The 12,703-nt window shown below is 38.7% G+C and overlaps 1 protein-coding gene across 5 annotated transcripts in view; it reads left to right on the top strand.

Moving 5' to 3' along the window:
* The window catches only part of RIC1 (RIC1 homolog, RAB6A GEF complex partner 1), a 57,495-nt gene extending 48,952 nt beyond the window's left edge, over window positions 1-8,543 (top strand). For 4 of the 5 annotated variants that reach the window (XM_030003664.2, XM_030003665.2, XM_030003663.2 and 1 more), the window contains 8 exons: window positions 97-825; window positions 1,141-1,299; window positions 1,410-1,543; window positions 2,580-2,866; window positions 3,664-3,858; window positions 5,747-5,924; window positions 6,062-6,250; window positions 6,640-8,543. In XM_030003664.2, coding sequence (XP_029859524.1) covers window positions 97-825; window positions 1,141-1,299; window positions 1,410-1,543; window positions 2,580-2,866; window positions 3,664-3,858; window positions 5,747-5,924; window positions 6,062-6,250; window positions 6,640-6,925 — 2,157 coding nt within the window. In that variant the 3' untranslated portion in view covers window positions 6,926-8,543. Of the gene's footprint in view, window positions 1-96; window positions 826-1,140; window positions 1,300-1,409; window positions 1,544-2,579; window positions 3,000-3,663; window positions 3,859-5,746; window positions 5,925-6,061; window positions 6,251-6,639 lie in introns of those variants that run through there. The other variant, XR_005931531.1, reaches the window with a different exon arrangement.
* Window positions 8,544-12,703: the final 4,160 nt, after the last annotated feature.

Here is a 12,703-nt window from a genome sequence, read left to right as displayed (position 1 = left end):
ACCAACCAACCAACCAACCAACCAAAACCAAACGAATAATGAATTCTGATTTTTTTTTTTTTTTTTTTTTTTTTCCCCCTCTTGTTTTTCAAATAGCTGCCTTTTTGTGCTCCAGTTGTCCTAGCCCAGTCTGTTGAAAATGTATGGACTACTTGCAGGATCAACAAACAGAAACGCCACTTACTGGAGGCTCTGTGGCTCAGCTGTGGTGGGGCAGGTATGAAAGTCTGGCTTCCCCTGTTTCCCAGAGATCATCGAAAACCACACTCCTTTCTGTCAAGACGGATCATGCTGCCTTTCCACATCAACATATACCCATTGGCTGTTTTGTTTGAAGATGCCTTGGTTCTTGGTGCTGTTAATGACACTGTGCTCTATGACTGTTTATATCCTCAAACCAGTGCTAGAGAACACTTAGAGGTTCTCTTTCCTTTCTCCATTGTTGAGAGAACCTCTCAGATCTACCTCCATCACATTTTACGCCAGCTCTTGGTTAGGAACCTCGGTGAACAAGCCTTGCTTTTGGCCCACTCCTGTGCCACATTACCATACTTTCCTCACGTACTAGAACTGATGCTTCATGAAGTGCTGGAAGAAGAAGCTACCTCGCGGGAACCCATTCCCGACCCTCTGCTTCCCACTGTGGCGAAGTTCATTACAGAGTTCCCCCTCTTCCTGCAGACAGTTGTTCATTGTGCTAGGAAGACAGAATATGCCCTGTGGAATTACCTTTTTGCTGCTGTTGGAAACCCGAAGGACTTATTTGAAGAGTGCTTAATGGCCCAGGACTTGGACACAGCTGCCTCTTATCTTATTATCCTACAGGTAATGGTACCTCATATATTGCAAGAGAGGTGATATTTACTAATGTTGTAGTATTTTAGAAAATATTGTCATATCAAAGTTAATGCAAGTTAAACAAATTTTTAATAGTTTTCTGTTATGTCCGGTTATGAAGGGGCAGAATATTATACAATGTAAGTAGTTAGTTTACTGTTATAAAAAGGAAAATAATAGCATGAGATTTGCTTCTTCTAATCTCTGGTATACTTGAATGTGACATGTCATGGCTTGACTTAATAGGACTTCTGTTGCTTGATGGTGAAAGCAAATGACTTAATTATGTTTTGTTACTTGCAGAATATGGAAGTTCCAGCAGTCAGCAGACAACATGCTACTCTCCTATTTAATACTGCCTTAGAGCAGGGAAAGTGGGATCTTTGTCGTCATATGATCAGATTTCTTAAAGCCATTGGCTCTGGAGAAACAGAGACACCTCCAGCTACACCAACAACTCAGGTTTGTGATTAAAATAGTAAATACTGTGCATCAAACCTTGTATGATTAATCTTGCTATTACATAGCACGTTTGCTCCTTTGACTGTATGTTTGGCTTTTCTTGGTTTTAGGAACCTAGTTCAAGTAGTGGCTTTGAGTTCTTCAGACATCGAAGCATTAGTTTATCCCAATCAGCAGAGAATCTCCATAGCAAATTTAACTTGACAAAAACACTGAGTATGCCCTCTGGCCCATCTGGAAAAAGGTAATTGGTAGTAATGTCCTCTCCTTCCCTACTTTGTTAGGTACTGTACTAACTCTCTTACCAATTTAAGTTATAGAGGTACATTTGTATGAGAGTTACATTTGTCATAGTTTCCCTCCACATCCTTTTGCATTTGTCTTTTCCTGACTCTCATAATGTCTGTGCCTCTTTCTTGCGTTCTTGGGAGAATATGTTCTCACACATGTAAATATATATGTTTGTGTGTTTGTATGTATATATGCACAGGCACACTTACATGGATCCAGTGGATGCATATGTAGTAATTTAAATAGCTAGTGAGACTGCATGCCTTATATTTGAAGGATCTGTTTTGATGAAAGGTACATCTTGAACAGCTCACAGTATACATTAGTATACACAGTATACTATTAGCATCATAGTATACATTGCACTGTGTTACTGTGCACATCTTGATCTAGCAGTGTGTTGCCAAGCCATAAATAGAGCCTTTTATACCTTGGGGTGAATCCCTCTTAAACTGCTGTATACAGAATTCATATTGATCGGTATTAATGTTCAGAAGCAGCACTGAGCTGGGATTCATTATTATCTTGGGTTTGGCTTTTTTCCCCACATAAGACCTTTAGAACAACCTTAGTACAAATTCAAATGCTTTTATTTAGTAATTTTCCATAGAGAGTACTATCTTAAGAGTTTTGATAAGAAGGGTCCTAGACTAATACTTGACTTGTTCTCTAAACTTGTTTCTCAGAAGTCACTTTGCAATGGCATCTGCCTTTTATCTCTCCTTCTTTACCTTTTTCCTGCATTGCTAATAGTTTAATACTGTATGGACACTGCTGCTGTTGTAACTTGCTTCCCTTATTTCACTTACCTGTTGAGCGGGATCTTTTAGAGAACATAAAAAGCAAGGAATGGTGGAAACTGCTTCTGTTGGTCCATAGAAAGCTCCCACTAACTACTCTGGTCACTCCATGTACTGTGGTTGTGGCCAACAACATTTACAACTCTGTTTTATCAGTCTTAACGTCACTGTTCTCTGGTCTGTCTATAGGTGGAGTAAAGACAGCGACTGTGCCGAGAACATGTACATTGACATGATGCTCTGGCGGCATGCTCGGCGTCTGCTAGAAGAAATCAAGCTGAAGGACCTTGGCTGCTTTGCTGCACAGTTAGGCTTTGAGCTGATTGGTTGGCTGTGCAAGGAGCGAGCCAGAGCTGCCCGCGTGGAGGATTTTGTGTTTGCTTTGAAAAAGCTACACAAGGATTTCCTCTGGCCATTTCCAGTCATACCGGCTTCATCCATTAATTCACCTTTCAAGAATGGAAAGTACAAGACAGGTGCTGTAACATCTGAGTTGATTTGGTTTCCCTCCTGCAGTCCTACACCCATCAGTCTGAATCTGTCCTTCCTCAGTTCAGCCAAGCAAAGAACAGGCTCAGGCTTGTCACCTGCACAGCTTTCTCACACAGGGTGTGTTTTTTGAAGGGAATCTTTAGCACAGATGGCATCTCTTGTGTAGTCTGATTACAGTACTGTTTCTGTTGAAGTTTCTTGCTTTCTCAGGTGCAAACACTGAACTGGGTATCACTTGTGCAGATGTTGAGTTGAATGTGGATATTGCTCTTTCATGTAAATTCTACAGAAAATTATTAGAATCAACATTCTCATATAGCCTTTAGATGAGGTTTTGATTAACGTTTTATATTTTAAATAGTAATGTTTCTAATATTTGAAATTTGCTTTATGTTAAACGGTAAGAATTTTGAGGAATTGCAGTAAACCTCCTTTGTGTTATTAATCTCTCAGTTCACTAGTTTATCTTCTCTGGGCAAAGCTGATACTAGCTGCCAAGTCCTCCTCTTTTTGGTAGTAGCAGCACTATAATTTAGTTCTATTGATGCTAACACTTTATCAGCTGATATTTCTTTTATGCCAGTGCTGACATAAAAAGCTGATCAGAAATTCTTGAAGTACCTAAACTTGCTGCATTCCCTTGCTTTTGGTGATCCCTTAGCAAACTAATTGAATATTGATTTAGATACAAGTTTTAGCTTCCTGAAATGCCTGGAGAGAACTTTCCCAATTTTCTTTTTGATGTTTATATGACTTTTCTTTGGTGGGTTCTTTTTTTTAGCCGTAGGGGAGCAGTTGCTAAAGTCTCAGTCTGCAGACACCTTTGTAAACATGGAAATGGACACAGGGGTTTCAAACACACCTCGGAGTCGCAGCTGGCTTGGCACTATCAGCTCCTCTCAGAGAGAGATTGACACTGTTTCATCCCACGGACCACACATGCAAGATGCATTCCTTTCTCCTTTGCTAAGTAAAGGTTAGTCTCTGTTCCTTCTGTCTGCTCACTGGAAAAATGCACCTGGAAGTACGCACTTCTATTTTGATACTTGCATGCCACTGCTGTATTGTTGCTTCTCAACTGCTGATAACCATAATTCAGAAAAAAAAAAAAAGATTTGTTGAAAAGTGAACAAAAATTTTTACAACAGAAAGATAATGCCCATGTCATACATCTTTAAGTACTTGAAGTAGAATATGAAATTGATATTTGCTGAAGTTCCTGCCTGTGGTAGTAACTTGAAATTTATTATTTTTACAGTCTGGCTGGGAAGAGTGTTCTAAGTTTTATATTTTTGCCTCTTGCATGGGTCGGCCTCTTGCACAGTTTGGTATGGTTCTAATGCATGAACTTTGTGCTTTTGGATTTCTTTAGAAAGATATACATTCTTTATTGAGGAAATTATAGTCCCATCTAGTTTTCTTTTTTCCTATGGCTTTGTTTAAATCACTTTTTTAAAAGGTCAAATGTATGATCAGCTTATGAAAATACAACAGGGAATTTTATTCTTTGTTAAACTTTGCTGATCACAGTCAGAGACAGGAAATGTTTGTCTGACCATTCATATTTTTTTTTTTTTTCCCCTCCCTGTTGTCCTCAAGCATACAGCAACATTTTCAACAGTGTCTACATTATGTGATTCCCACTTTATTAGGGAAGAGACCTAAGTATCTAAGTATGAACTACAATCTCCCCAAGATGCTAGGGCCTCCTCTGAGAGTCAGAGCACTTGGAGCTGTAATTTAACAAGTTGACGGGCTTTAAAAAAATGAAGAAAGAGTGAGGTTCTCTTCCTCTGCTTGGGCACTTCCTCATTCTATTTTCACTTCTGTTTCTTCTGTTTATTACTTCTGGAGACTGCAAGAATGCATTAGGTTTAAGTAAGTTTGTTACAGAACTCTCCAAAAAAGCATAATTTAAATTTTCCCCATTTATTCCTCTTTTCATTGCATTATCTTGTACTGCTGTCTGCCACTACCGCTGTTTCTATAAACAAGTATCTCATTTTTTTTGCTGAGCTGGATGAAGACCTTTGAGTTCAATGGACTTTGGTATGCATTTTGAAGCGGTTTATTTCTAAAGTGAAACTAAATTAATAGTCTTTAAAACGTTGCGAGCTAAATTCTAATAGTAGTAATTTCACAAATAACTAAGCCAGCAGTGGTATGCATGGGCAAGAACCTAATAAAACAACTTTCTGACTTTCTCAACATTTTCCACAGAAAAGATACATCTACTTTAATATGGAAACTGTTCTGGAGGTTGGGTGCCTTCATGACTCACCACTATAATGGTTTTAGCTTTGCTGATACTGTTCCTGTGAAAATTCTGTGCCTACATCTACTCTTCATGTGTTTATTAGAAACGCTTATTTCCTTGTGTAATTAGTGCAGGTGAATATTTACATTACCAAGCATTCAGAATCTTCAGGGTTTTGTATGAAGAAAATAACTTGCTATTGCTTCTTCCTTTTTAACAGTTAAGGAATGAGTTATCTTTAGACAGACCACACAACCCTTCCTACAGACTTAATTCTAGGACTATAGTATATAAGAGGCTGTCACTGCGCTCTTACAATGATTGCCAACACATCTTTAGGATCCCTTATTGATATTATTCTGCAGAATTATTTTTATTTGATAGAAAAACTACTGCATTCCTCCAATAATAGTTCCACCATATAGTGTAACAAGAAGAATGCTGAAGTGGGATGGACAGTATGCCTGAAGTACAACTTAGCACTGTGATACACAGCAAAGCGTTACTGCATAATTTGTCAATTGCTATAGGAAGTAGTTCAGAAACTCTGCATCTTGCTAAAGCAAGCAGTTTCTTTTCCCCTCATGTTTCTGAGTGTTTTTGATAGGTGATGAATGCAGCATTGGTTCAGCAACGGACCTGACTGAAACAAGTTCTATGGTGGATGGTGACTGGACCATGGTGGATGAAAACTTCTCCAGTCTAAGTTTAACTCAGTCAGAGCTTGAACATCTCTCTTTAGAACTGGCTAGTAAAGGGCCACACAAGTCACAGGTCCAGCTGCGGTAAGTAATGTAATCTTTGCATTTGAAACTTAAAATGACTAGTATGTAGCATTAGGGGAAAGAAACACTGTCTACAGAATCACACTGGGATTTTTGTCTTTAGAGTGGAAAAAGAAGTAGACTGTTTTTCTATATAGGTACTTGCTACATATCTTCATGGAAGCAGGATGTCTGGATTGGTGTATTGTCATAGGCCTTATCCTCAGAGAATCTTCAGTAATCAACCAGGTTTTCAGTATAATGCAATCCTCTGATATTGATGGAGAAATCTGTCAGAACATCAAGACTGGCCTATATGCTGTTGACAAATGGGCTTCTACAGATTGGTAAGTGTTATTTTCCACCTTCATTTTCATTGCAGTTGTAGATAATTAGTTATCTAAAAAACCCCTTTGAGTTCTCTCAACCCTAGCTGAAACAATTATTTAAAAGCACTTTTGAAGAAAATTTCAGGACAGTCACTTAATACAGTTGTGATCAAACTGGAAAAAAACCAACAAACCAAACCCAAAACAACCAACATCCCCAACTTCTGTTGTTTTGCTTATGGTTGCCTTTTCCTGTCTATTAAAAAAAAAAAGTTTCTGTACAGGAAGGATTATAGAAGATACTCATTTATATTAAACATCTCCCAAGAAAAGCTGCTTTTCAGGCATATGACGGAAGTACTATTTTTTAATTCACTCACAGTGGTCTGTACTGTTAATTTTCCTAGCCCTGGGTACAAGCCATTTCTAAATATCATCAAACCACAGATCCAGAAACTAAGTGAAATAGCAGAAGAGCAAGTACCGCCTGAAGCTTTTCAGCCAGTGAATCCTTCTAAGGTTACTGAACAAGTGAACCCCAGAGCTGAGGAAAGCAGGACTTCATCTAGCCATGGTGCTAATCCTCAGAGTGATGCTGGCAACAGCAATGCAAGCAGGCATGAAGAGGACAAGTCTAAGATAGAGGATGAGGATTCATTCCAAGAAGGCAGTTATGACTGTATTGTGTCTTAAACGGAAGATGAACAACTTCCCAAGCATCAGGTGTGAAAGGAAGCAAACCAGCTTCTAGACATGCTTCCATGTTTTGGATTTGAACTATTTTTATTTTTTTTTTTTTTTAATATTTCAATCTTTGAAATCTTTAGTGGGGATAACTAAGCAGCAGTTTCATCTAATAATTTCAAAAGTAGGCAAGTTTTTTGGGGTTTTTTTTGATGCAATCTTCAGACTACAGCTTTAGGTTTTGATACTTAATAGTGTTGAGAGACAGTAAATACATATGGAGACAGGTTCAGCTAAAGTTCATCAGTACCTTTACATCACCAACATGTTCTGAAGGAACTACTTATCTCTTAATTGAGTTTAAAAGGCAAAGAGGGGATTAAATTTAAAAACTGTTATACTTTGCAGCTTGCCTGCCTAAGAAATATCTGATCAATGCAGTTCAGATTGGTTTGATATCGGTATTTTGTATTAAAGGACTGTAAAATATATTGTATGTTTTTGTGAATACTCTTGTACAAATACTCAAGGCTGTACCTTATTTGAAGGTACCTATATGTATTGTGCATGTTCCTAGATGACTAGTAAAGTTAAAGCAGAGTTGCACTTCTTTCTGGATGAGGCATACTTTACTGACCTAACATTGACACAAGGTGGCTTACCTGTTTTTTACTGCCACTTAACAGATCTTGTAGTTGGGCTTAAGGGATTGCTGAAGGTTATTTATTTCATTGTAAATTCTTTTCTGAAAAACAGATTTTTTAAATGTAAATAATCATCATATACTCTTGCTATGGAAAATTAGTTTAACAGCTCATACTTAAACATTTTTCAAACATTTTATAATACGCATACTTGTAACTAAGACATATTTAACTTTCATACAATGTTATGGAAAGCTGGCTGCATAAGTTTGTTGCTTTGAGGTACTTATTTTTTCTAGCTGCTGTCCCTATGTAATAACTACCTGTAACAGTATTAATTTAGGTATTAGCTTGTTTGTACTGTGCAATCTGAACAAAAATGCAACATTACTCATTTTATACAAAATAAACTAGTTTATTTTTTATAACATCACTTGATTACTGACATGGACCAAACTAGTCATCATAGGGTAGTTACAGCATCTGTTGCTTTTCTAGTGTAGTTACTAAATGCACATCCATTTAAACTCTGAAAATTAAGAGTATTCACAATTAAGTTGAAATAAATTGTGGTTTTATCATCTTTATTTCCTTTGTAGATAAGATCAAGTGCTTTAAAATGTACAAATGTTAAACTGTTGCTTTAGAATGGCTTTACTAAGCCACTACAACCAGTACAAGTGCAATAATTGCGAGTATTACTTGGAAAGCTGGAGATTTCAGTGAATGCAGCTTGAATTTCCATTTAAGAGTTGAAACTAATAGTGAAGTTCTAAGAAAAAAAATCTGGTTCAGGAGTCCCAGCATTAAGCTTAGTCTGCATTGTAGCTACTGGTTACATATAATGTCTATCATACCTACAAGCCTGTTGTGATCCGACATCAAAATCTATTATTGTTATATGGGGATACTTAAAGCTTTTTTATGATAAAAAAACCTGCTTAATCTATGGTAAAAGAAATAAAAACTGTGCTTCAAGTTAATATTTTTCTGTGGTTCTGTGGTAATGATGTAAACCGAGCTCATCCTGATCAGCTTTCTGCTCTTCAGGTTTTGGATCTGTACAAGTAAAAACATACATTAACTGATATACTAACATTCTTAATATTAGTATCTTACTACTGTGCTACTGTTGTTTAGCAGTTAAATCTTTTTAGTTGTGAAATTTTAGAAGTTTGTACTTCTTTAGTAGTAATTCTCTCTATGCAAATCTTATGTGCTAATTTTGTATTTCAATTTCACTGCTGTTATACCTGTAATTAAAAGACAAATGTATTCAACTTTACTTGAAGTTACTCCTGTGGAAAATAACTATTTCTGACTCCAAGCCATTGACAGTAACTTCGCAGAATTCAAGTAGGTTATCTCAGAGAAACAAAGCTCTCGAAACTACCCAATGAAGATTGTTTTAGTTTGCCACATCATACCCATATGGCCTGTTTTACAGGATGAATGTATCAAGCTTCTAAGTTAAAAGTTACCTTATTAGTGCACCTTTGAAGTTAAATCCACCTACTGTTCTGAAAAGAGGTGTATTGGGTTCAGGGGGCAAGGGTGTGGTAGCAAGGGGGGCTGCAGAGTTGGCTGCAGTGAGTACAGCCCAGGAGCTGCCCCTGTGTCAGGTGCAGCCAGTTCCAACAAACCCACCATGGGATATAGCTGAACCCCTCAGCCAAGCTGGTGCCTCCTCTCTGTAATATATTTAACAAGGGGGAAAATAATGCTGTGCAGCAGCTGTGAGAGAGATGAGTGAGGAAGAAAAGATGTGAGGAACAGTTCTGCAGACAGGGAGGCCCATAAGGCAAGAGCAGGAGGAGGTGCTCCAGGCACTGGAGCAGAGATCATCTGCAGCCTGTGGAGCTGTACAAGTAAAAACATACATTAACCAATACACTAACATTCTTAATATTAGTATCTTACTACTGTGCTACTGTTGTTTAGCAGTTAGTTAAGATCTTTTTAAGACCATGGTGAAGCAGGCTGTCCCCCTGCAACCCATTGTGGAGCACATCAGAGCAGATACCCACACTGTTGCCTGTGGAGGACCCCACACCAGTGCAGGTGGATGAGCCCTGAAGGAAGCTGCAGCCCACGAAGAGCCCACACAGGAGCAGGTTTTCTGGCAGGATTGGCAGCCCATGGGGGACTGGTGCTGGAACAGTCTGTTCCTGAAGGAGTATCCCATTGAGATGAATATCTACATTGGAGCAGTTCATGAAAGACTGTCCCATGGGAGGGACCCTACACTGGAGCTGGAGAACAGCAAGAAGAGGAAGGAGCAGCAGAGAGAAGTTGTTACAGACTGACCATGACCCGACCCTTGACTAACCATCCCCGATCCCTCTGCGTCACTGTGGAAGAGGAGGTAGAAGAGTGAAGTTAAGTCTGGGAAGAAGGGGAATGTTGGGCAAAGGCGGTTTTATTTTTTTGTTGTTGTTGTTGCTATCCTACTTTATTTTTAATTGGCAGTCAATTAATTTTCCCCAAGGACAGTTTGGTTTGCCTGTTACGGTAACCGATGAGTAATCTCCCTGTTTCAACCCATAAGCTTTTTCATCTCGTTTTTCTCCTCCTGGCCTGCTGAGGAGAGGGCATGAGAGCGCAGTTTGGTGGGCACCTGGCAGCCAGTCAAGATTAACCCACCACAAAAGGTTTATTTATCTAGAAATATGCACTATCACCTCAACATACACATAGGAAAAATGGGCCATTTAACCAGCTGGGAGTCAACATTGTCTACGGAATTCCAGCTCACTGCCTCTCATCATACTTTGTTTATCCAGCTCACATAAAACTGGCTGCCCTGGTTCTTAGGAGCCTGGCCTACTTAAGCATTTGCCATTAAATGCTGTAGAAAGATGTCCAACTTCCTCCTTCACCAGCATCTGCATATGAAGTTTTCTTGATCTGGTTCTCATCCTGTACAAAACCAATTGCCTCTGAAAAACAGCAACAATACTGGATTCCTTGCTACCCATTTAAAAAATCCTCTCACACAGGGTATACTTGCAAAACTGCTTGAGTCAAGTCACATTTCTGATAATAATTTTCACCATCACTTATGTCAACCAAAGTAAGCTAATTTTTCACTAATGTGTTTTAGTCCAAAGCAACCAACTTAAAACAGTTTTAAAGCTGAAGTGTCTGTAAGCTACAGGTTGAGATTCACTCCTAAGTAAACAAATACATGAATGCAAAATCTAGCCAGAACCTGTACAAAGGAGGTCCCTTCTCATTATAAACTGAGGGGACTTGTCTACAGCTATAATGATATATAAAAGAAGATGGGTAACTTGTTGAGGGTAGTAGGCTGGCTTCACTGAAGGAAGGAGAGGCCCCAAGAAAAAAAGGCCACAGATGCTATTTACTGTCTCATCATAGTTTCCTATCCTAGAGCTGAAGACTGTTGAAATATTCTAGTGGGCAGTGAGATGAATAGCAGCTTGTGGTGAATGGCTAAAGTAGTCCTAAGTGCTTAAACACAGAAAAGGAAAGAGCTTTCTCATACCACTCTGAAAGAAAGATACAACTTGCTGAGTTTTCTATTTATCATGTACCACCTGAGATAAGTAAACTCAAGGAGATTCCTGCCAGACAGCACTGAAAAGAGAGAGACTTTACAAAAGCACACAACTGGAGGCTGAAGCTAGCTAAACAGTTCAGACATAAGGCACCTAACCACTCTTTAATAACTTTTTTCAAATTATTGTTTCCTATCAAAAAAAAAGAAACACCACACCACCACACACAGAAAAAGCAACAACCCTGAATAAACGGTGCATAGGCAGCTTTCTAAGACAGTTACTTAAATTCTCCTGTACCTATTGGCTTTGAAGCTTCTATTTGTTCCAGAGTCTCAGACCCAACTGCAGAATTACTCCTTTCTAGATGAACTACTGCTAACTTTCAAGACTGATTCTTGCAGCCTTCTGAAACTGACATTTTTTTAAAAATTGTTCTGTTCATGGCCAGTGGTGCTTGACACCCTGCTTGAAATATAGGTAGCAGTGACTAGATGTCCCTAAATTGGCTTATACTTCCTGCTCAAGTCTCAGCTTTATCCTTGGCATGTTCTCAAGCTGCATCTGCAGCTTTGTCAGAACCATAAAGTGTCATAGCCCAACAGAACCTCTTCTGCAGTGAACAGGGAAGCCTAATTTCTAGGACTAATTTATCCTCTGAGACTGGAACGGATTTTCATGAAGACTTGAGAATCCACGTTCTAGCTTCAAAACAGAAGTCACACTTGCGCAACTTCACATCATTGAAGCACACGGTTTTGTGACAGCACATGGGGTTACTGATTTTGCATGGCTTTTTAACCATCCTTCACTGAGACCACATATCAAGTTCTAAAATGGGTCATCCTGCAGGCTCCTTCCAGATTATTATCAAGAACCAGATTAGGTTTAGCCCTCAAGGAAAAAAGTAGTGAACAGCATTACGATGCAGGCAAACTCTTCAGCAGCTATGTCCCATATGCTACAATTAGCTCTGTATAGACTTGTTAGATCTTGTCTATTTGATTAGTGTTTTTCCAACAGGCTTGCAACGCAACCTAAAATGAACAGACATTAAAGATGGGTCTTGCTAACACAGAACAGCTCTACTCAGCTCAACAGTCTGTCACTTTGTGTATGACAGCTGAAATTCTCCTGCTCATTGCACCTACCGCAACACTTTCTTTCTTCGAATGCATACTTCTACCTGACAGGCAATCTGAAGGTACAGTGACGCTCTAACGCTGCATTAGATTGTATAACCACAACAGGTACAGGCCTGCTTTGCAACCACATGCTTAAATTGATAAAGTGCTTATTTCTGAAGCTCTTTTACCTACAGATATGAAACAAAGTACTATGTATGTTAATAGAGAACATAATAGATTCTCAAAGCCATCAAAAGTCAGGGAAGAACTGTAGCATTAAGGAAGAGTAAAGCAATTTAGAAAAGCCTGTGCATGTGAATTGTTTCAGATGAACATAGGGTAATTCCAATCAACTGGCTGCTTACTGCCCCCACTAAGAATAAAGACTTTTTCTACTCCCATGCCCTTGTATCCTTAAAATCACCAGCTGGTTGCTTATCATATATTTCACAGAGTAAGACACACAATTTTTATGAGAATTAATAAACCACAGTA

This window comes from Aquila chrysaetos, chromosome Z, assembly GCF_900496995.4.
Source record: "Aquila chrysaetos chrysaetos chromosome Z, bAquChr1.4, whole genome shotgun sequence".
NCBI classification, from domain to species: domain Eukaryota; kingdom Metazoa; phylum Chordata; class Aves; order Accipitriformes; family Accipitridae; genus Aquila; species Aquila chrysaetos.
The sequence above is the reverse complement of the archived record's forward strand: the minus strand, read 5'-3'. Positions and strand labels throughout refer to the sequence as shown.